Source organism: Narcine bancroftii, chromosome 6, assembly GCF_036971445.1.
Source record: "Narcine bancroftii isolate sNarBan1 chromosome 6, sNarBan1.hap1, whole genome shotgun sequence".
NCBI lineage: Eukaryota > Metazoa > Chordata > Chondrichthyes > Torpediniformes > Narcinidae > Narcine > Narcine bancroftii.
The window spans coordinates 81,984,426-82,004,531 of NC_091474.1; the positions used below are offsets into that span (position 1 = coordinate 81,984,426).

Consider the following 20,106-nt stretch of genomic DNA (forward strand, 5'->3'; position numbering starts at 1 on the left):
TGTTGGGGTGTTTGGAGCTCAGGTGTTCCAGTGGCCATTGGGATGTCAAGGATCTGTGGTCGGGGTGCTGGGATCTTGGACAGTCGGGAGCTCTGGTGAGCGGGCAGCTGAGGTGAGGATCCATGGTCTGGTGTAGGGATCTTGGATGAGTATATTTCACTTATACTGATCAACTTACTCCCAAATTTGTCTCCAAACTCCTGGACCTTGGCCTCAAAACCACCTCTGCCACTGGAACCTTGACGTCTTGTCCCGCAGACCACAATCAATGAGAATTGGTGCCAACATCCCCTTCACAATAATCCTTAACAAAGGACTGTGTGTCCTCAGCCTCTTGCTATATTCCTAATCTGCTCATGACTGTGTGGCCAAATACTGCTCTCTCTCCATTTGCTATTGCGCAGATGACACTATTGTGCAGGCCGGATCTCAAACAATGTTGTGTCAGAGTACAGGAAGGAGATAGAGAGTCTAACTCAATGTCTGCAAAACAAAGGAGCTGGTCATCAATTTCGGGAAGCAGAGTGGAGCACACATCCTGTTCTGTATCAATGGTGGAGATGATAGAGAGGTCCAGGTATAACCATCAGCAACAATATGTCTTGGTCCAACCATACAACGACCAAACAAAACACAGCAACATCTCTACTTCCTTGGTACGGGAAGTGCTCTGCCCCAGACAGCAAGGAAATGCTGAGAGCTACGAATGCAGCTGAGACCATTCTACAGACACCTTCATTGACTCTGTCCAGACTTCCCACCACCTTAGGAAGGCAGCCAGCATATTAAACAGAATCAGAATTTACTGTCACGAACTTGCCACGAAATTCATTGCATTGCACCAGCAGCATCGTGCAAATATTTATAGAAACCACCTTCCAAAAGAAATAAAAAATAGTTCACAAAAAAGTCAAAGTGAGGCAGTATTCGTGGTTCAGTGATTATTCAAGAATCTGATGGCAGAGAGGGAGAAAGTGTCCTTTTGCTGCTGAGTGCTTATCTCCAGGCTCTTGTGCCTCTTTCTTGATGGCAGCCGTGTGAAGAGGGCAAGGCCTGGGTGGTGGGGGTCCTTAAGCATAGAGACTGCTTTCTTCAGACTCTGCCTCTTGTAGGTGTCCTTGAAGGAGCAGAAACTGATGCCCGTAATGTCACAGGCCGAGTGAACAGCCCTCTGGAGTTTTCTCCTCTTCTGAGTGTTGGTGCCTCTGTACCAGACAGTGATGCAACCAGCCAGAATGCTCTCCTCGGTACACCTGTTTTCAAGAGTCTTCGGTGACCGATCTAATCTCCTCAAACTCCTCACACCTCACTGGCAAGCCTTCGTCATGATTGACCCAACCCCCCCCCCCCCACCCCCCAATCACAGTCCCATTGAGCAGAGTTTGAAAACATATTCAAGGACAATTTCTTTCCTGCTATTATCAGACTATTCAGCAAACCTCTCACTACTGAAACATTGCCCTTGCTCCGTTTTAACTGAACATTTAGTCTGTATCACTAGATTCTGCAACTTTGTTCTATTTTCCACTATTTCTTGTACTGCCCGGATTTGCCCGGATGTTACATCAAACAAAGTTTTTCATTATATCCCAGTAGATTTGACAATAAATGATTCAAGACTCAAGAACCAAGTTCAAAACATCCAAACCACTATATAATTAAATATGCTTATTTAAAATTACATCAAGGTGCTCTTGCACTTGGGCATAATCGACCTCTTGTCTCCTCTCAATTGCGCTTGGCTCCAAATGATATAATTTTAACATGCACATGCACCAAGGTCACAGGACCCACTTATTGGTACCAGATACTGTAATAAAAATGGATTTACTTCTTTACTTCAGCTTTGGTGATGGAGACGTTTGTGGAAACAAGCCAGATTTGTTAAAGGTAAAATTCAGCTCAACATTACTGGATATGTGGTAACACAGGAAGGAGTCTGATGAAGTCATTTTAATTTTTTTAAATTTTAATTTAGACATTCAGCAAGGAAACAGGCCCTTTCGGCCATGAGCCCGTGCCACCCAATTGTCCTACAACCCTGGTACATTTTGAAAGGTGGGGGGAAAACCAGAGCACCCAGAGGAAACCCACATAGATGTACAAACTTGGTAGAGACAGCGTTGGATTTGAACCCAGATCGCTGGCGCTCTAACAGGGTTGCACTAACCCCTATGTTAAACGTGCTGCCCAATCCTAATGTTGTCACATTGAGGATGTTCAGAAAGCAGTTGAATTAAAATCCCAGATGAAGGGCTAGATTACAAAATAGAACATGGAACATAACAGCACAGTACACGCCCTTCAGCTCTCGATGTTGTGCAGAACTGTTCCACAACAATCCAATTTTTTCCAACCTCACATCCATAGCCCTCTTTTTCTTGGGTATCCAGCTGAGAGCCTTTTGAATGTTCCTCTTTTACCAGCCTCGACCACCACGCCCGGCAATGCATTCCAGGCACCCACCACCCTTTGTGTAAAAAAACCTTTGATATCTTCCCTAAGCTTTCCTCCATCCACCTTAAACAGAGAGAGGGCAGTTTCAATGTTGTTGGTTAAAGGATAAAAAAGGCAGGCCAGGACAATGGGGTTAGCTTGAGAGTCACCCAGCTATTGGCCAAGGGGACTCTGCATAATGTCCATACACATTTTAAACTCATGACTTGATGTTGTTGACATGCACGTTGATGGTGGCATGGTGTAGTGGTTAGCACAACACCTTTGTAGTGCCGGCGTTCAAATCCAACACTGTCCGTAAGGTGTTGCTCCGTTCTGTGTGGGCTTTCCCCAGGGGCTCTGATTTCCTCCACCGTTCGAAATGTAGGTTAATTGGGTAGCATGGACCGAAATGGCCTGTTACTGTGCTATGTCTAAATTTAAGTTTAAATTTAAAAAAACACATAACTCATAAAGCACCATGGGAAATGGTGAGGGCAGGTGAGCACTGAGCTCACTGAATGGATGACAAGTAGGAGGAGCTCAATGGCCAATAGTTTTTTATATTTTTAAAGTAAAATTTATACAGTATAAGAAACATGGAAAGAGGAGCAGATGTAGGACATTTGGAACTTCATCGGGCTCATGATGGATTTCCAACCTCTGCCATTTTTCTGAACAATCCCATGATTTCCTTAAGATTCAAAAATGTATTGGTCCTTGGTTTGATTGTATTACTGAATGAGACTCCACAGGGAGAGAATTCCATAGATTCAACCCCCCCCCCCCACCCCTGTGTTAAAAAATTATAATCATTGTAGAAATTATTAGAACCATAGAACTATAGAATATTACAGCACAGAAACACATCCCTTTGGCCCATCTAGTCTGTGCTGAACCATTTATTTTTACCTCGTCCCAATGACCTGCATCACGACCATAGCCCTCCATATCTCTCCCATCCATGTACCTGTCCAAATTCTTCTGAAATGTTAAAATTTAGCCCGCATTCACTACATCAGCTGGCAGCTCGTTCCACACTTCCACCACTCTCCGTGTGAAGTTCTCCCTCATATTCCCCCTAAACTTTTCCCCTTTCATTCTTAACTCATGTCCTCTGATTTGTACCTTACCTGCACTCAGTAGAAAAAAAACATACCTACATAATTGTAAATAACTCTATCAAATCTCCCCTCATTCTTCTATGGTCCAGGGACTAAAGTCCTAACCTGTTTGACTTTCCCTGTAACTCAGTTTCTGAAGTCTGGGCAACATCCTAGTAAACCTTCTCTGCACTCTTTCTATCTAATTGATATCCAAAACTCACACAATAGTCCAAATTATTAACAAGTTATTTTTCATACACATATATCCTCCTCGGTAACCACCTTTCTCTCTCTCTCTCTCTCCACCTCTCTTCTCTACTGTCTCTTCCTTTCTTTCTCCCCCTGTCTCTCTGCCCTTCCTCTCTCTCAACCCGCTCCCTTGCTCTCCTCACTCTCTCTCCCCTCTTCTCCTCTCTCTCTCTCACATCCCCTCTCTCTCTTGCCTCTCTCTATCCCCTCCTCTCTATTTCTCTCTCTACCCTCCCTCCCACTCTCTTTCTCTCTCCCTGCTCCCACCCCTCTGTTTCTCTCTCTACCCTGTGCCTCCTCTTCTCGCTATCTCTGGCGCCCTCTCTCTGCCCCCTTCTCTTACCCCCTCTCTATCTCTCTCTGCCCCCTCCTATCTTACTCCCTCTCCCTCCTGTCACAGTCTCTTACTCCATCCACACTGCGACTTTATCCCTTGTTGTTTTATTCCGACTAAGAACCAGTTGTTAACCCTCAGGAGATGCCTTTCCTTACATAAGGAGGCTGCCTGAGATGCATGTTGGTTAAATAAATGATATTTGAGAAACAGCAAGACTTTACAAGCACATGTAAAGGGAAAGATCACACTCCTATTAAAGGCCAGTCACTTCATTATTTTACAGTCAAAGCAACTAGATCTAGAAAGCCTGCTGGGGAGATTGGATACATTTTATAAATCAATTCAGTCCATTCTCAGCGGTAACCTCTCTTCCCTCTGTTTCTACAAGGTTTTGGGTTCATATCTCACGCTGCAAACATAATTGCAAAAATGTGGGCAAATTCTCCAGTGTTCTTTGTTCATGCAGAAACAGCCAAGCCTTTATTTGACTTGTGGCAAGACACCAAACCATCTAAATTGCAAAGCTTGCATTTTTCATGATGACATTGGAGACATTCAAGTACCACACATTTAATGACACATTATTTGTACTCAATCATTCCAAGGGATTGAAACCTTCTGCTCTCTGTGGCAATTGTGCAATGCAACCTGCTCAGACCGACCTTGAAATATGAAATAATAAAGAAAATAAACAATACTTTTGGCCACGTCCATCAGAGAACTGCCAAAACAATTACATTAAGCAAGCGTTCATTAATAATACCAAAATAAATAATCAACATTTGGTTGTTCCCACAGATTGCTGAAGCAGTAACTGTGCCCTTCTGATAGATTGAATTGTTTGTATCGTGTAATGAAATATAGCTTCATTTTGCATGCTATCCAAGCCATCCAGCTCACACAGCGGACAAACCAATTATAACAAATAAATAAATGTGTTGGGAGTGGTGTAACAAGAGTGAAATTGTGCAGGGTATGGGGAAAGTGTGACACTATTACAGCACAAGCGACCTGGGTTCAAATTCACCACTGTCTGTAAGGAGTTTGTACGTTCTCCCTGTGTCTGCATGGGTTTCCTCTAGGCACACCTGTTTCCTCCCACCCTTCAAAACCTATTGGGGTTGTAGGTGATTTGTGTGTTACGGGCTCGTGGGCCAGAAGTTCCTGCTACTGTGCCATATCTCCAAGTTAAATATAAGTACAAAACCACAGTGCAGGGAATAGAACAGAATAGGGGTGGTACGGTTCGTGTTGCGGTTAGCGCAACGCTGTTGCAGCCCCAGCGATCGGGACCAGGGTTCGAATCCGACCCTGTCTGTAAGGTGTTTGTACGTTCTCCTCGTGACTGCATGGGTTTCCTCCAGGGGCTCCTATTTCCTCCCACTATTCAAAACATGCGGGGGTTGGGGGGAATGGTGTAGGTCAATTGGGTGTAATCGGACTGCACAGGCTCATGGGCCAAAATGATTTGTAACTGTGATTTAAATCTAAATTTTTTTGAAAGTAAAAATTTTATTTAATTTAAAAATCTGTGCAAGGACAATAATCTTTTGCCATTCTTAGATCCATTCAGGAGTCTGAAAGGAAAAGGTCAGGAATCTGGAGCACCCTGTATCTTCTGCAAACCTTTCTTATCTCTCCTAATTTGTTGCACTGAGATGTTAAACCCGAGTAGCACTAGGACCTTGCAGACTACTTTTTCCAAAGCAGGCGCTGGCTGCTTCCGACGTGATCTGTATGTTCTCAGCAGACCGCAGCAAGCATCCTCCAAGGCACTATTTATCTTTTGGTTGGGGAGAGAAGGGGAGGGGGAGGGAAGAAAAAAAAATCACCTTTGAACTTCTGCAACAGAGGCTGCCAGGGACAAAGAAAGCAATTGAAACAGTACTCAGCTCATAAACAATCCCATGCCTTTCAGAAACAATGCTCAGTGTGAAGTGGCAGGAGGGAAGGATATCAAAACACCCATTTGGAAGCTCTCTCTAAAAAATACAAGAGGGTGCAGAGAAAATACTCCATTAACACCTTCTACTAATCTCCCAGCTCCAATGTGCCCTTCCTAAGAATTAAAATTGGATTCCTCTCAAAATTCTGCTGCCCAATGTCCAAAATCCATGATGTTCAAAACATTTTGTCTTTGTGCTCTGCAATCTCCAACCTGCTTCCCTCCCTCACGTCCAGCCACTGTCCATCCCTTGTTTTTTCTTTGTTGAAAGAGCTTCACTGACCTGACCCCGCCACCCAGCATTCTAGAATTGTTTGGATCCCAGCTTTGACTCTGAGAGAAATGGACAGTTTTTCTTCGGGCCAAATTCCAGCCTCTGCATGAGTGGTTTTCAAACTGCCCCCCCCCCCCCATGCAAACTCACATCCCACCTTAAGTAATCCCCAGGCCATGGGGGGGGGGTCGGGGGGGTCCTCTGTGACTAGTAAGGGATTGCTTAAGGTGGTTTCTGAGTGAAAAGAAAAAAAGTTTTAATCATCACTAATTGACTCATTATGTGCACGGTTTCATAACTCCAAAGAAAATGGGCCAATGACAATTTTTCTCAAGCAAAATATTTTAGTAAAAATTGGGTCCAGGGCAGTGATTCTCGACCTTCCTTTCCCGGCCACATACCACCTTAAGCAATCTCTTACCAATCACAGAGCCCCTAGGGAATATTTTTTCTTCTTCTTTGGCTTGGCTTCGCGGACGAAGATTTATGGAGGGGTAAATGTCCACGTCAGCTGCAGGCTCGTTTGTGGCTGACAAGTCCGATGCGGGACAGGCAGACACGGTGAATGTGAGTTAGGGGAGGCAGTTGAAAACCACTGATCTACACTAACCTCTGCCTCTCGTTCCTTAAAGATGGTTTTTAAAGCAGTGGTTCTCAACCTTTTTCTTTCCCCTCACATATCACTTTAAGTAATCCCGATGCCATCAGTGCTCGGTGATTAGTAAGCAATTGCTTAAGGTAGTATGTGGGTGGGAAGGGAAGGTTGAGAATCACTGCTCTCGGCCCAATTGTTATTGAAATATTTTGCCCATTTCCTTTAGAGTTATGAAACCATGCACATAACAAGTCAATTAAGTATGATTAAAACTTTTTCTTTCTACCCACATACCACCTTAAGCACTCCCTTTCTAATCACAGAACACCTATGTCATCGGGAATCTTTAAAGTGGTATGTGAGAAAAAGGTTGCGAACCACTGCTTTAAAGCCTATCTGTAATTTAGGTCGCCTTGACCACATTTCCCCATTTGTGCTTCAGTGTCAACAATTCATTAATGAGAAACATTTTGGAATTCTAAAGCATTTAAAAGTTCTTTATCAATGCAGCATGTGCTGCTCGTTGAGCCGCTGCCTCAGAGTGCTGGAGCCCCAGGTTCAATCCTGTCCTCCGGTACTGCCTGTGTGGAGTTTGCGTGTCCTCCCCATGACAGCGTGGCTTTCCTCCGAGTGCTCCACTTTCCTCTCATGTAAAAAAGCTGTGGTGGATGGTGGTGCCCCAAGTATGTCAATGAGGAGTAGCATCTGAGGGGAGTTGATCAGAATGTGGGGAGAATTCAAAAAAGGGCAAATTAATGTAGGATCAGTGTGAATGTGTGGTTGATGTTTGGCGGACTCGGATATGACTCCATTATTGTTATTTACATATTTATATCTGGTGCTTCTAAGAATCACTTACACTCCAGATATAAATGAGCTTTGCCCTAAATGTCTGGAAGGTAAAGATATCAACCAACCCAGCCCTACTGCATAAACAGGATCTACAGCCAGACACTGGAAAATACAGTTAACGTTCAGTATTTGAGGGAGTCACCTCTTGGTGACGGCAGAAATTGGTGTTGAAATGCCTCCGTTGTATTCACATTGTCAGAGCAAAAGAATGCTTGAAGATTAATCCTCAACCTGCCACCAATCTCTTCTCATCTCCTCCCTTCCATCAACCACATGCTTGAGATCATGAATCTCCATATTCAAGTAGTTCTATACTTATGTTATCAGACTCTTAAACTGATCTCATACTGGTCATTGGCGTCACCAGGGAGTGCAGACTGCATCGGGTGACACCAAAATGATTGTCTGTAAAATGTTTGTGCCGCGTTTCAGCAGAAATCTATTCTTTTTTGTAAAAAATATCCCTGTGGTTAGTTATAACAACAAAAACATTTTTCGTAAGCCCAGCTTATATGTATCATTAAAACAATGCTAATTTACTATTTGAACCTTCTAATGCTCTCTGGTCAGAGAGCCCCCCCCCCCTCCCCACCAGCAGTGCCACCACCCACCCCCCCCCCCCACCACCTGCTCCCACTCAGCAGTGCCACCGCCACCCCAGACACACACCTGTTTCTTCTACGCTCCGTACACTCAGTCCATGGGGGTGGAGGGGTGACATCATGAGTTAGTGCACCAGGTGACATCAATCCTAGTGATGCCACTAACCCTTGCACTCTTTGAGAACTGTATGTTTCTCGATTCCCTGCACTGTTTCTGTATTTTCTCCATACCCAACTATCAATTACTCCCAACATTTTATTTGTCTTTTTATTACAATTACATTACCGATTGTACGAGTTGGATGCCTGAATAGCACTCAAAACAAAGCTTCTTACTGTGTTTCAGTACCCATGACAAATAAGTACTTCAGTTCAGTTCAATCTCTTGGTTTACTGAGCAGCAGAGACTCCTGCCCTTCATCTGGCCTGGAGTCAAGAACAACCTCAAGGAGACACATCAAAGAACTGGACAGGCATTGCCAAAGATACCACTGAAAGATCATTACAGTGCAGTACACTGGTGCAAAGGAAGGTGACCAGTGACAGTGCCTTCTCTGTGGCCAGCGTTGAGCCTCTCATTAAACTTAGCTGGCCCCAGCGGACAGGCACATCATTGACTTAGCTGACATCAGACACCTGAAATTGACTCCAAGCACCGTTGCAACAAAACACTACCAGGTCGATGGAGGAAATTATTTAAGGGTGGGTGCTCTCAAAGCTTCTTTTAAAATGCTCATTGACTCCCTGGCTTGTGACTTTTTAAATGGGAGAAGGAGATTCAAAATAGCACCTTAAATGAGAAACAATCAAAAGTCCACACAAGCTGCCATAAGTGGTAGAACAAGTTTAGAGTTTAGTTTATTGTCACGTGTCTTGTGGTACAGAGCAGAGGTAAGTTCTGAGTGCTGTAAAACACGAACGTGATTGTAGTAAGACACAGAGATGCTGGAGGAACTCAGCAGTTCTCACAGCGCCCAGAGGAAGTAAAGATGTTTTGGCCCTGATCCTTTCCTCAAGGTGCCACTTATTTACTTCCTCTGGACTCTGCGAGACTGACTGAGTTCCTCTGTTTTTTAACAAGCTCTGAGTGCTGCCCAGGCAACCCACAAAACAACTCTTCAACATCACTTTGGATTTAAACATTCACGGAAGAAGATGATAAAATGAAAGCCGCAAGATTGCAAGCGCACAGTTCCATGAAAGAGGCAGTTAAGGTCGAGATGTTGGTGGAGAAGGTCTTCATTGCTGCATACTGGAGTTGAGATCTCCTGTCACAACAGCGAGACCACATTTGGAATATCATGTGCAGCCAGTCACCTAGCTGGAGGAAGAGTCATTAAGCTAGAATTGGTCTAGAAGTCCCCACTAATTTTCCTATGGACCATGTATTCCCATGTTAATTTTTTTGGTCTGAAATTATTTGTCTTGTGTGCTAGTGAGATTTATAGATAGCTTCTAGTTATAATCAGACAATAACATCACTTGAATGGTTTAAAGAAATCAAGCTCGTCGAGTTGTACAGCTGTAATGGGCCCTTCCAATCACTATGTCCATTTGCACTAATCCCATTTGTCCACATACGATCTGTATCCTTCCATGACTTCCCTGCTTAAGTGTTCCTCTGAGGACAGGAGAATGTCGTTTCGTCGGGTTGTATTTGTACAATCAGATGCCAAAAACTTGACTTGACGAGTGAGATTGGAAGCTTTGTCCTCAACACTGCCGTCTTTCAAGTTAGTCATTTAACAAGGTGGCACTGTTTCTCCTGATGTTTCTCCTCAAAGGGGAGGCAGGCCTCTTCAGCCCGGTTAAGCAACCTGCATAGGAGAAGGTCGCTCCGATATAATACCTACGACCCAAGGACCTCACTGCCACGTCCCAGCTTGCTTGGCTATGGCACACAAACCATGGGTGTAAAGGGTGGGGCCAGTACTGCGCACACTGCACTCCACCTAAAAGCTCCTTTTCGCAGGCCCGAGGACATGTCCACGTCCTTCCCCTCAAAAGATGCACACAAACTCAAGCTAGCATGCTGGAACATCAGAACCATGCTAGACAAGGCTGACAGCCACCGACCTGAACGTCGGTCTGCCCTCATCGCACATGAATTCCTCAGACTCGACATTGACATAGCCGCTCTCAGCGAAGTCCGCCTTGCAGATGTAGGCACCCTCAAAGAACACGGCGCGGGCTACACACTCTACTGGTCTGGCAAGCCTCAGGCTGAACGACGCCTATCTGGTGTTGGCTTCATGGTCAAGAACTCCATTGCCTCCAAACTCGAAAACCTCCCGACAGGCCACGCGGACCGAATCATGTCCATGCGACTCCCCCTTCAAAACAAGCGTCACATCACTCTCATCAGTGTCTATGCTCCAACCCTCCAGGCGGAACCAGCAGAAAAGGACAAATTCTACACTGATCTGCGCAACCTCATCCAACGCACCCCTACAGCCGACAAGGTTGTCATCCTTGGCGACTTCAACGCTCGCATCGGCAAAGACTCAGAAACCTGGCCAGGAATCCTTGGCAAGCATGGTGTCGGCAAGTGCAATGACAACGGGCGCCTCCTGTTGGAATTCTGCGCAGAACAGCGGCTTGTCATTACTAACACCCTTTTCTAGCAGAGAGACAGCCTGAAGACTACCTGGATGCATCCCCGATCCAAACACTGGCACCTCCTGGACTACGTTCTGGTGCGAGGAAGAGACAAACGAGATGTGCTCCACACCAGGGTCATGCCCAGCGCGGAATGCCACACTGACCACCGGCTTGTTCGCTGCAAGCTCAACCTTCAGTTCAAGACAAAGTTCAAGAACAGTGGAGCCCCCAGAAAGAGGTTCAATGTTGGAAACTTGCAGTCAGACGTAGTGAGAGGAAACTTCCAGGCAAACCTCCAAGCAAAGCTCAAGGATGCAAACTGCCTCACGGACACGTCTCCTGAAACCCTCTGGGATCAGCTGAAAACAGCCATACTGCAATCCACTGAAGAGGTACTGGGCTTCTCCTCCAGGAAAATCAAGGACTGATTTGACGAAAACAACCAGGAAATCCAGGAGCTGCTGGCAAAGAAGCGATCTGCCCACCAGGCTCACCTTGAAAAAAACAAGCCTTCTGTCTCGCATGCAGCCACCTTCAGCGCAAACTGTGGGAGATCCAAAATGAGTGGTGGACTAGCCTCGCCAAATGAACCCAGCTCAGCGCGGACATTGGCGACTTCAGGGGTTTTTATGAGACACTAAAGGCTGTGTACGGCCCCTCACCCCAAGTCCAAAGCCCTCTGTGCAGCTCAGACGGCGAAGTCCTCCTCAGCGACAAGATCTCCATCCTCAATCGATAGTTAGAACACTTCCAATCTCTTTTCAGTGCCAACCGCTCAGTCCAAGAATCCGCCCTGCTCCAGCTCCCTCAACATCCCTAGAGTCTAGAGCTGGATGAGGTCCTTACCAAAGAAGAGACATATAAGGCAATTGAACAACTGAAAAGTGGCAAAGCAGCAGGTATGGATGGAATCCCCCCAGAGGTCTGGAAGGCTGGCGGCAAAGCTCTGCATACCAAACTGCATGAGTTTTTCATGCTCTGCTGGAACCAAGGAAAGCTGCCTCAGGACCTTCATGATGCCATCATCATCACCCTGTACAAAAACAAAGGCGAGAAATCAGACTGCTCAAACTACAGGGGAATCACGCTGGTCTCCATTGCAGGCAAAATCTTCGGTAGGATTCTCCTTAATAGACTAATACCTAGTGTCACCGAAAATGTCCTCCCAGAATCACAGTGTGGCTTTCGCGCAAACAGAGGAACTACTGACATGGTCTTTGCCCTCAGACAGCTCCAAGAAAAGTGCAGAGAACAAAACAAAGGACACTACATCACCTTTGTTGACCTCACCAAAGCCTTTGACATCATGAGCAGGAAAGGGCTTTGGCAAATACTAGAGTGCCTCGGATGCTCCCCCAAGTTCCTCAACGTGGTTATCCAACTGCATGAAAACCAACAAGGTCAGGTCAGATACAGCAATGAGCTCTCCGAACTCTTCTCCATTGACAACGGCGTGAAGCAAGGCTGCGTCCTCGCACCAACCCTCTTTATTATCTTCTTCAGCATGATGCTGAAACAAGCCATGAAAGACCTCAACAATGAAGACGCTGTTTACACCCGGTACTGCACGGATGGCAATCTCTTCAATCTGAGGCGCCTGCAAGCTCACACCGAGACACAAGAGCAACTTGTCCGTGAACTACTCTTTGCAGACGATGGCACTTTAGTTGCCCATTCAGAGCCAGCTCTCCAGCGCATGATGTCCTGTTTTGCAGAAACTGCCAAAATGTTTGGCCTGGAAGTCAGCCTGAAGAAAACTGAGGTCCTCCATCAGCCAGCTCCCCACCATAACTACCAGCCCCCCCCACCCCATATCTCCATCGGGCACACAGAACTCAAAATAGTCAACCAGTTTACCTACCTTTGCTGCACCATTTCATCTGATGCAAGGATCGACAAAGAGATAGACTCGCCAAGGCAAATAGCGCCTTTGGAAGACTACACAAAAGAGTCCGGAAAAACAACCACCTGAAGAAACACACAAAGATTAGCGTGTACAGAGCCGTTGTCATACCCACGCTCCTGTTCGGCTCTGAATCATGGGTCCTCTACTGGCATCACCTACGGCTCCTAGAACGCTTCCAGCAGCGCTGTCTCCGCTCCAGCCTCAACATTCATTGGAATGACTTCATCACCAACATCAAAGTACTCGAGCTGGCAGAATCCGCAAGCATCAAATCCACGTTGCGGAAGACCCAACTGCGCTGGGTGGTTCATGTCTCCAGAATGGAGGACCATCGCCTTCCCAAGATCGTGTTATATGGCGAGCTCTCCACTGGCTACCGAGACAGAGGTGCACCAAAGAAGAGGTACAAGGACTGCCTAAAGAAATCTCTTGGTGCCTGTCACGTTGACCACCACCAGTGGGATGATATCGGCTCCAACCGTGCATCTTGGCGCCTCACAGTTCGGTGGGCTACAACCTCCTTTGAAGAAGACCGCAGAGCCCACCTCACTGACAAAAGACAAAGGAGGAAAAACCCAACACCCAACCCCAACCCACCAATTTTCCCTTGCAACTGCTGCAACCGTGCCTGCCTGTCCCGCATCGGACTTGTCAGTCACCAACGAGCCTGCAGCAGACGTGGACATACCCCTCCGTAAATCTTCGTCCGCGAAGCCAAGCCAAAGAAGAAGACTGTTTCTCCTGATGTGTAGAGGTTAAAGATCTCAACATTATTTTGAAAAAGAAGTCTCTTATTCGTAATGTCCAGGCCAATATTAATCTGCAATCAACATCAGTAAAAAATAATTATCTTGTCATTTGTGTGAGTCTAATCATCAGTGAGAATTTCCTTTGCGTGTGAAGATTGAGCAAGTTTATCCAAATCAATCTATAGCCACGTTTATCCAGATCAGTCTATAGCCACGTTTCCTTGATTACAACACCAACTGCATTACAAAAGTACTTCGTTGACATTGCACAGAGTTGTAAAATTTCTGTGATGAGCATTTTGTCTGGTCGCATCACTGTCTGGTACGGAGGCGCCAACGCTTAAGATGGGAAAGAAAACCCTCCAGAAGGTTGTTAACTCTGCTCCGCAATCATGGGCATCAGTCTTCACTCCATCATCGAGGACTTCTATAAGAGGCGGTGTGTTAAGAAAGCAGCCTCTATTGTCAGGGACCCCCCACCACCCAAGCCGTGCCCTCTTCACTCTGCTACCATCAGGAAAAAGGTACAGGAGCTTGAAGACGAGCCCTCAGCGGCACAAGGACAGTTACTTCCCCACTGCCATCAGATTCCTGAATGATCAATGAACCAAAAACACTGTCTTATTTTATCCTTTTTCTTTAAAACTATTTATTTATTTTTGAATTGTAATTTGTAGCAATATTTACTGCAAAACAAAAAAAAATTATGACATTAATGATAATAAATTCTGATACATTGACATATTTAGAGAAATTAAACAGTGTGAATTGGTTGAAGGGCTTTTGCTAAAGTATTTTGACTTGAAACGCTGTCTGACCATTTCTACCCAATCGATGTAGCCTGACCTGCTGAGTACCTCCACCAACTTTCTGTCAGGTCAAGATTCCAGCTGCTAGACCATATTTACAAACTGTTGGTATTAAAATTTAAACGAATCTCAAACATTCCCTTTCTCCTGTGGGTCTCTATGAGCATATATCTGTGCATTTAAAAGTTCAAGAAAGTGAAGTGCTCCTGTTGTGGTCTTTTCTTTAGTTTATAGGGGGTTGCTGGAGGAGGGGGATTTAGAGGTTTTTCTTTCTTTTGTATTTGTTTCCTTTTTTAAATATAAAATACCACATGCATTTGGATTAAGTTTGAAATATTGTGATATGTTTGTTAAATGATTAAATAAAACAAGAAGTTTCCAGCTTCTGCAGTCTTTGTGTTTCCCTGTCTTGTAATGGATGCTTTTATTTTGGTTTGGGTAATTCTCTTGGGATTCCAGTCTTTTAGCATTTCTGAAACACTAGATACACCTTCGCATGGCCTTGAAGCTTGGATTTTCTATTACTGTCTGAATGTAACTGTTTGCAGTTGGTGATAATCTCCAACACCTGATGATTAAGTACTGCACAGGCTTGTCCTCATTTCATTCCGTCTCAAGGGATCTTGCCGTGTTGTTCATGAACAATCATTGTACTTAAAACGAACTAAAACCCTTTAATCTGTTTCTGAACGATCTAATATTGTCCTGGTCAATGGAAGTTCTCATGCTTCGTTGGTTAAACGATGCAAAAATGACTTCAAAGAGCAAAAAACTCAATGCTGGAGAAACTCAGCGGTCAAACCAAGGTTCTGCATCTCGACACCCTGTTCGACCTGCTGGGGTTTCTCCAGCTTTGACCTTCCAACACGGCGTCTGCAGACTTTAAAGAGCAAGTTACAAGAACGGTAAAAGGCAGCTTGTTTTCCATTTCTGCCAAAGCCTTTAAAATGACAAAATGAAACCTACTCCCCATATGCTTCGCATTAGTATGACATTGCCTTTGCGGTCTGGGTTTTGAAGGTCTCTGCAAATCCCCAAAGGAAAGCATACTGGTTCTGAGTTGGGCTGATTAACGACGTGCAGCCTGCGGGCGAGCTGCCAAGGACGAGATGTCCCAACACACTCTCTCCCCTCCCCTTTGTACAAACTGATATTGGCTCCCAGCCCAGAACAAACGGCAAAATAAACCCAGACACACTGTAGATCTGCAAAAGATGTAAAGTCCACACAACGGTGGGAGTTGGGGGGGGGGGGGGACGGGAAGCAGCATCTGTAGAGAAAGCGGGGTTTCAACCCCGATCACATGTGGACAGAAACTGCCTATTGACTGAGCTCTGGTCCGGGACAAGTTGTTCCCAGCCCTTGCGCACATCTGCTCCCCGCATAAGGTGTGGGCGGGACTTGGCCGCGAGCGTGGCGAACGTGATCGGCGCGCTGATTGGCCGGGGCGAAATTGCTACGTGCAGCGCAGCTCCTTATATGGAGTGGTGGGCGGGGCTCACCCGATATAAAGAGCGAGTGCCGGCCGAACGCTGTGTGCTGAGACGGCTTTTTTTTTAAAAAGGTAACTCTTAACGTGAGAGGCGATCTGCCTCCCTCCCTCTCTGACTGAGCGATGTGTCACGGACGCGCAGCGGCACCTTCCCTGCCGCCTCTGCCCCCTTCCTCCTGGGGTAAGCTGCTGCAAAGAATCGCCGACCTGACCGGCAGCTCGCCTGCCCAGGATCTGCCGTGCCCGCTGGAGCGCAAAGCAGAACCCAGCCTGGATAGTGACAGCGGTAAGTCCCGTCAGCGCGGAGATCTGATTGAAATTTAATGCTGGAGAATCTCAGCAGACCAGCCAGCACATAAACTCTGACTTGCAGAGTTTCTCTCACATTTTCTTCCTATAACCGGCTTGAGACAATAGATACTGGAGAAACTGTTCTGTTACATGCTGAGTTTCTCCAGCACTTGTTTGTTTATTACACAGTTTAATAACAAAAAGTGTACGGTATGACAGACCTAGCCCCTATTATAAAGTCCGACCTGCTGAGATTCTCCAGCACTTGTTTGATTTTTTTACTGTAGCAATCGTGTCGATGCCGGGACAGTCAACTCTAATGAAGCAGCAGCGCTGGAGAAACCCAGCAAGTCTCCCACAATCTGTGTGTATAAAGCTGCAGATTTGCTTTTCACTGTAATGTTGCATGGGGGAAGGGAAAGCGAATAATGCAGCCCCCTGATCGAAAGGAGGGGAGGCTGTTTCTATGGCCTCTATTCTAGATACGTTTTTAAATCCTCCCGTGACATGCATCGAGCTGGCCAATTCTATGAGAGTTTGATTGGATCCATTCCCGTGGTGGACAATGAATTAATATCACTTGTCTTTTTCCATCCGCAGATTACGGGAGTTTGGAATCGGACCGGGATTCTGTCCTCGACGACCCGTTTGAGGAGTTTCTGTGCGCCGATGTCATGCAGCTGATTGAACAGTCGCTGAGCGAGGCCAAGCGCGGCGCCCTGCGCTGCTTCAAGCTCCTCATCCCGGCCGAGTTGAGCGGCCAGGTGGCGGAGGAGCTGTTGCGGTTGGCGGCCAGCGAGCCGTGCGGGCTGCGGGGCGCCGTGCTGCACCTCAGCGTGGAGGACGGCAAGGATTGCAAGGACGTGGACCGGATCGTGGTGGACAGCAGCCTGGTCCCCACCTTCGAGCTCGCCCTGGTGCTGCGGATGGAAGCGGGCATCTGGTCCAAGGTCCAGGACCTCTTGACTTCGGGGCCCTCGTTCACCCCCGGCTACAGCCAAGCTCTCAGACTCAGCCCCAGGTTCCGAATCATTAAGAGAAAACTGTACAGTTCCAACGACGTTTTGGTTGAAGAATGTTGAGGTGATATTCACCGAATGACGAGGACTAGAACTGCTGGGGCTCATCTCTGACCCCAGGGACATTTAACACATTCACTGAGCAACTCTAACCTGCATACCAGCACCCCTGGGTGGTGTATGCAATGGCTTCTCCCAGATCCAGGAACGTGCAATGTTATAACTGCAGTGGAGCTAGTTCTGGACTGAATGGGACCTATGTTAACATCTTCATTTAAAAATGCTTCCACTTGCAGATATGGTGCTAATTTGTGTTGGTGAAAATTACCCCTTGGTGGGGAAACGGGTCTGCAGGGCAGTCTTATTTTTTGAAATGGTATTGCATTTTTTGCAAATTGTTCTTTTGATACTTTTGGTGTTGTGCTACAATTTGTACTAAAAATAAAAAAAAAAACCTGAAATCTTGTTTATAATTTATGGTACTCAGTATTGACACTAAATTGCATTAAAGCTGCAAAAGCAGTTGCGCTCATATGCTGGTCATTTGAATCAGAATTTCTTGTCAAGAACAAGTCATGAAATTTGGTGTTTTGTACCAACATTCACATTAAAACCATCTTACGACTACTATAAAGAATTAAAATAGTAGTGCAATGAAAAGTAAGGCAGTGTCTTTGGTTCATTGATCATTCAGGAATCTGATGGCAGAGGGGAAGAAGCTGACCTTGTGCCGCTGAGTGCTCTTCTTTAGACTCCTGTACCTTTTTCCCGATGGTAGCAGAGAGAAGAGGGCACGGCCTGGGTGGTCGGGGTCTGAGGAAAGAGGCTGGGGTTTTTTTTTAGACACTGCCTTGATGGAGTGAAGTCTGGTGCCTGTGATGTCACAGGCTGAGTTAACAACCCTCTGGAATTTATTCTTGTCCTGACAGTTGGTGCCTCCAAACCAGGCAGTGATGCAACCTGCTAGAATTCTCTCCACTGATAATGTAGAAGTTTACGAGGGTCTTCAGTGACATACCGATTCTCAGACACCTCACAAGGTATAGGTGCTGGCAAGCCGCCTTTGTGATTGCATCAATGTGGATGCTCCGGTACAGATCATTGGGGATATTGACACCCAGGAATTTGAAATTCTTGACCCTCGATGAGGACTGGGTCATGGTCCCTTGACTTCCTCCTGAAATCGACAATCATCTTGGTTTAGCAGACTGACGCAAGATTGTTGTCGTTACCCCATTCAATGACCTGATCTATCGCTCTCCTGTACACTTCCTTGTTTGTGTGTGTATGATTCTGCTGCCTACTGTGGTGTCATTAGAATTGTGCCTGGCCACACAGTCTTGGGTGTATAATGAGTATAGCAGTGGGCTAAGCACACATCCTTGGGGGGGCCACCTGTGTTGATAATCAGTGAGGAAGAGATGTTTCTAATTTGTACAGACTAGTCTTCTGATGAGAAAGTCAAGGATCCAGTTGAAGAGGGAGGTACAGAGGCCTCGACTTTGTAGTTCTTGACCAGCACTGAGGGAATACTGATATTGAAGGCTGAGCTGTAGTCAATGAAGAGCAGCCATATGTATGAATGCTATTAGAGGTGATTCAGAGCTGAGTGGAGAGCCAGCAATATTGCATCAGCTGTGGAGCGAGCTGTGATGATAAGTGAATTGCAGTGGGTCCAGATCTTTGCTTAGGTACGTTAATTCTGGCTATAGCCAGCTTCTCAAAGCATTTGCTCACAGTATAAGTTAGTACTACTTGGTGGTAGTCACTACTCTTTGGGTACCGGGATGACACTTTAAGCAGATGGTTCAGATTAAGAATTGCATCAGTTTGGACACTGTCCCAATTGCCATGGCAATATGATACGTGGTCCTAATGCCTCCGATTGAAGGCAACTAAGATTTCAGAATGTTTGCTGATCTGTTTATTATCCAGCTGCCTCCCTTGCAATTTGAGTAACTACATTTTGAAGGAATCTGGTTATTATCCAGATTAAAAATGGTAAAACCAGTTTTCTCACTTATTCGACTACACAAATGCAAAAAATATCTCTCAGTCTACACATTTCCTATTCCTTTGCAATGCAGAAAAAAACCCTAGTATCTGGCACCTAGCGGGATTGGAAGATGCTGGTTAAGTGTCTTTTCTGGTTGCTTGAGACTTGCACTAACAATGCTGAACTAACACACCTGCATTAAGAACAAACCGTTTAAAAGACAAATACTATACTTGTCATCACAAGTAGACCTTGTTTAAGTCAGCTGCACTTCCCTTAAGCAGTATTTTTTAAAAAATCTTTGGTGAGGGGGGTGGGGTTAGAAATCAGTATCTTGTCCTTAATGATGTGAAGTTCAACAGATAATTCCCAAATTTTTATGGCTATTATTTTTATTTATTTTAACTCATTTTTTTTTGCTGGTTGGTTGAATTCTGTAGATCACCCACTGTCTTTACTGGACAAAGAATCTGAGGGGTAGAATGTAGATGATTGGCCATAATATTGAACAGCAGAGGGAGTGTACAGAATGTGTGAAGGTTGAATCTTTTTAAATGTTGATCTGTTCACGGGAAAAGTCATAATTTATAACAGATTGGTTTCTGAATTGGAATATTTAATTTTGAACAACTTGGTCTTGCATTAAATGTATGGATCTGGAACATTGAACTGAGGAGATTTCCCCTTGGGATATAAAATGCCATCTGTTATTTCAAAAAGCAATGGAAAGTATGATTCTCTGCTGACTTGACCTATGGTCGGGGTGTAGAGCAGCTGCTTCACAACCCCCCCAGCACCTGGATTCAATCCTGACCTGTTCTGACTGGAGAATTTGTATGTACTTGCT

The 20,106-nt window shown here is 45.5% G+C and overlaps 2 protein-coding genes and 1 long non-coding RNA gene across 3 annotated transcripts in view; 2 read left to right on the plus strand and 1 right to left on the minus strand.

Moving 5' to 3' along the window:
* The window catches only part of LOC138736284 (uncharacterized), a 36,844-nt gene extending 22,795 nt beyond the window's left edge, over positions 1-14,049 (minus strand). The window contains exon 1 of the long non-coding RNA XR_011340194.1: positions 13,592-14,049. This is a non-coding gene — a long non-coding RNA (uncharacterized lncRNA). The remainder of the gene's footprint in view (positions 1-13,591) is intronic.
* The window catches only part of dnajb12a (DnaJ heat shock protein family (Hsp40) member B12a), a 352,456-nt gene that overhangs the window by 187,021 nt on the left and 145,329 nt on the right, over positions 1-20,106 (plus strand). The gene's annotated exons all lie outside the window — the stretch shown is intronic.
* Positions 15,987-17,724, plus strand: ddit4 (DNA-damage-inducible transcript 4). The gene is made up of 2 exons (XM_069885542.1): positions 15,987-16,239; positions 16,845-17,724. Exons 1-2 carry the CDS (start codon positions 16,077-16,079, stop codon positions 17,324-17,326), a joined length of 645 nt encoding a protein of 214 aa, XP_069741643.1. The 5' UTR covers positions 15,987-16,076; the 3' UTR covers positions 17,327-17,724.

Bases quoted from the DNA above. Each gene is read 5' to 3' on its own strand.
- ddit4 (XM_069885542.1), top strand. From the start codon at position 16,077: ATGTGTCACGGACGCGCAGCGGCACCTTCCCTGCCGCCTCTGCCCCCT. The intron at 16,240-16,844 runs GTAAGTCCCGTC...TTCCATCCGCAG, and splicing joins CAGCCTGGATAGTGACAGCG to ATTACGGGAGTTTGGAATCG.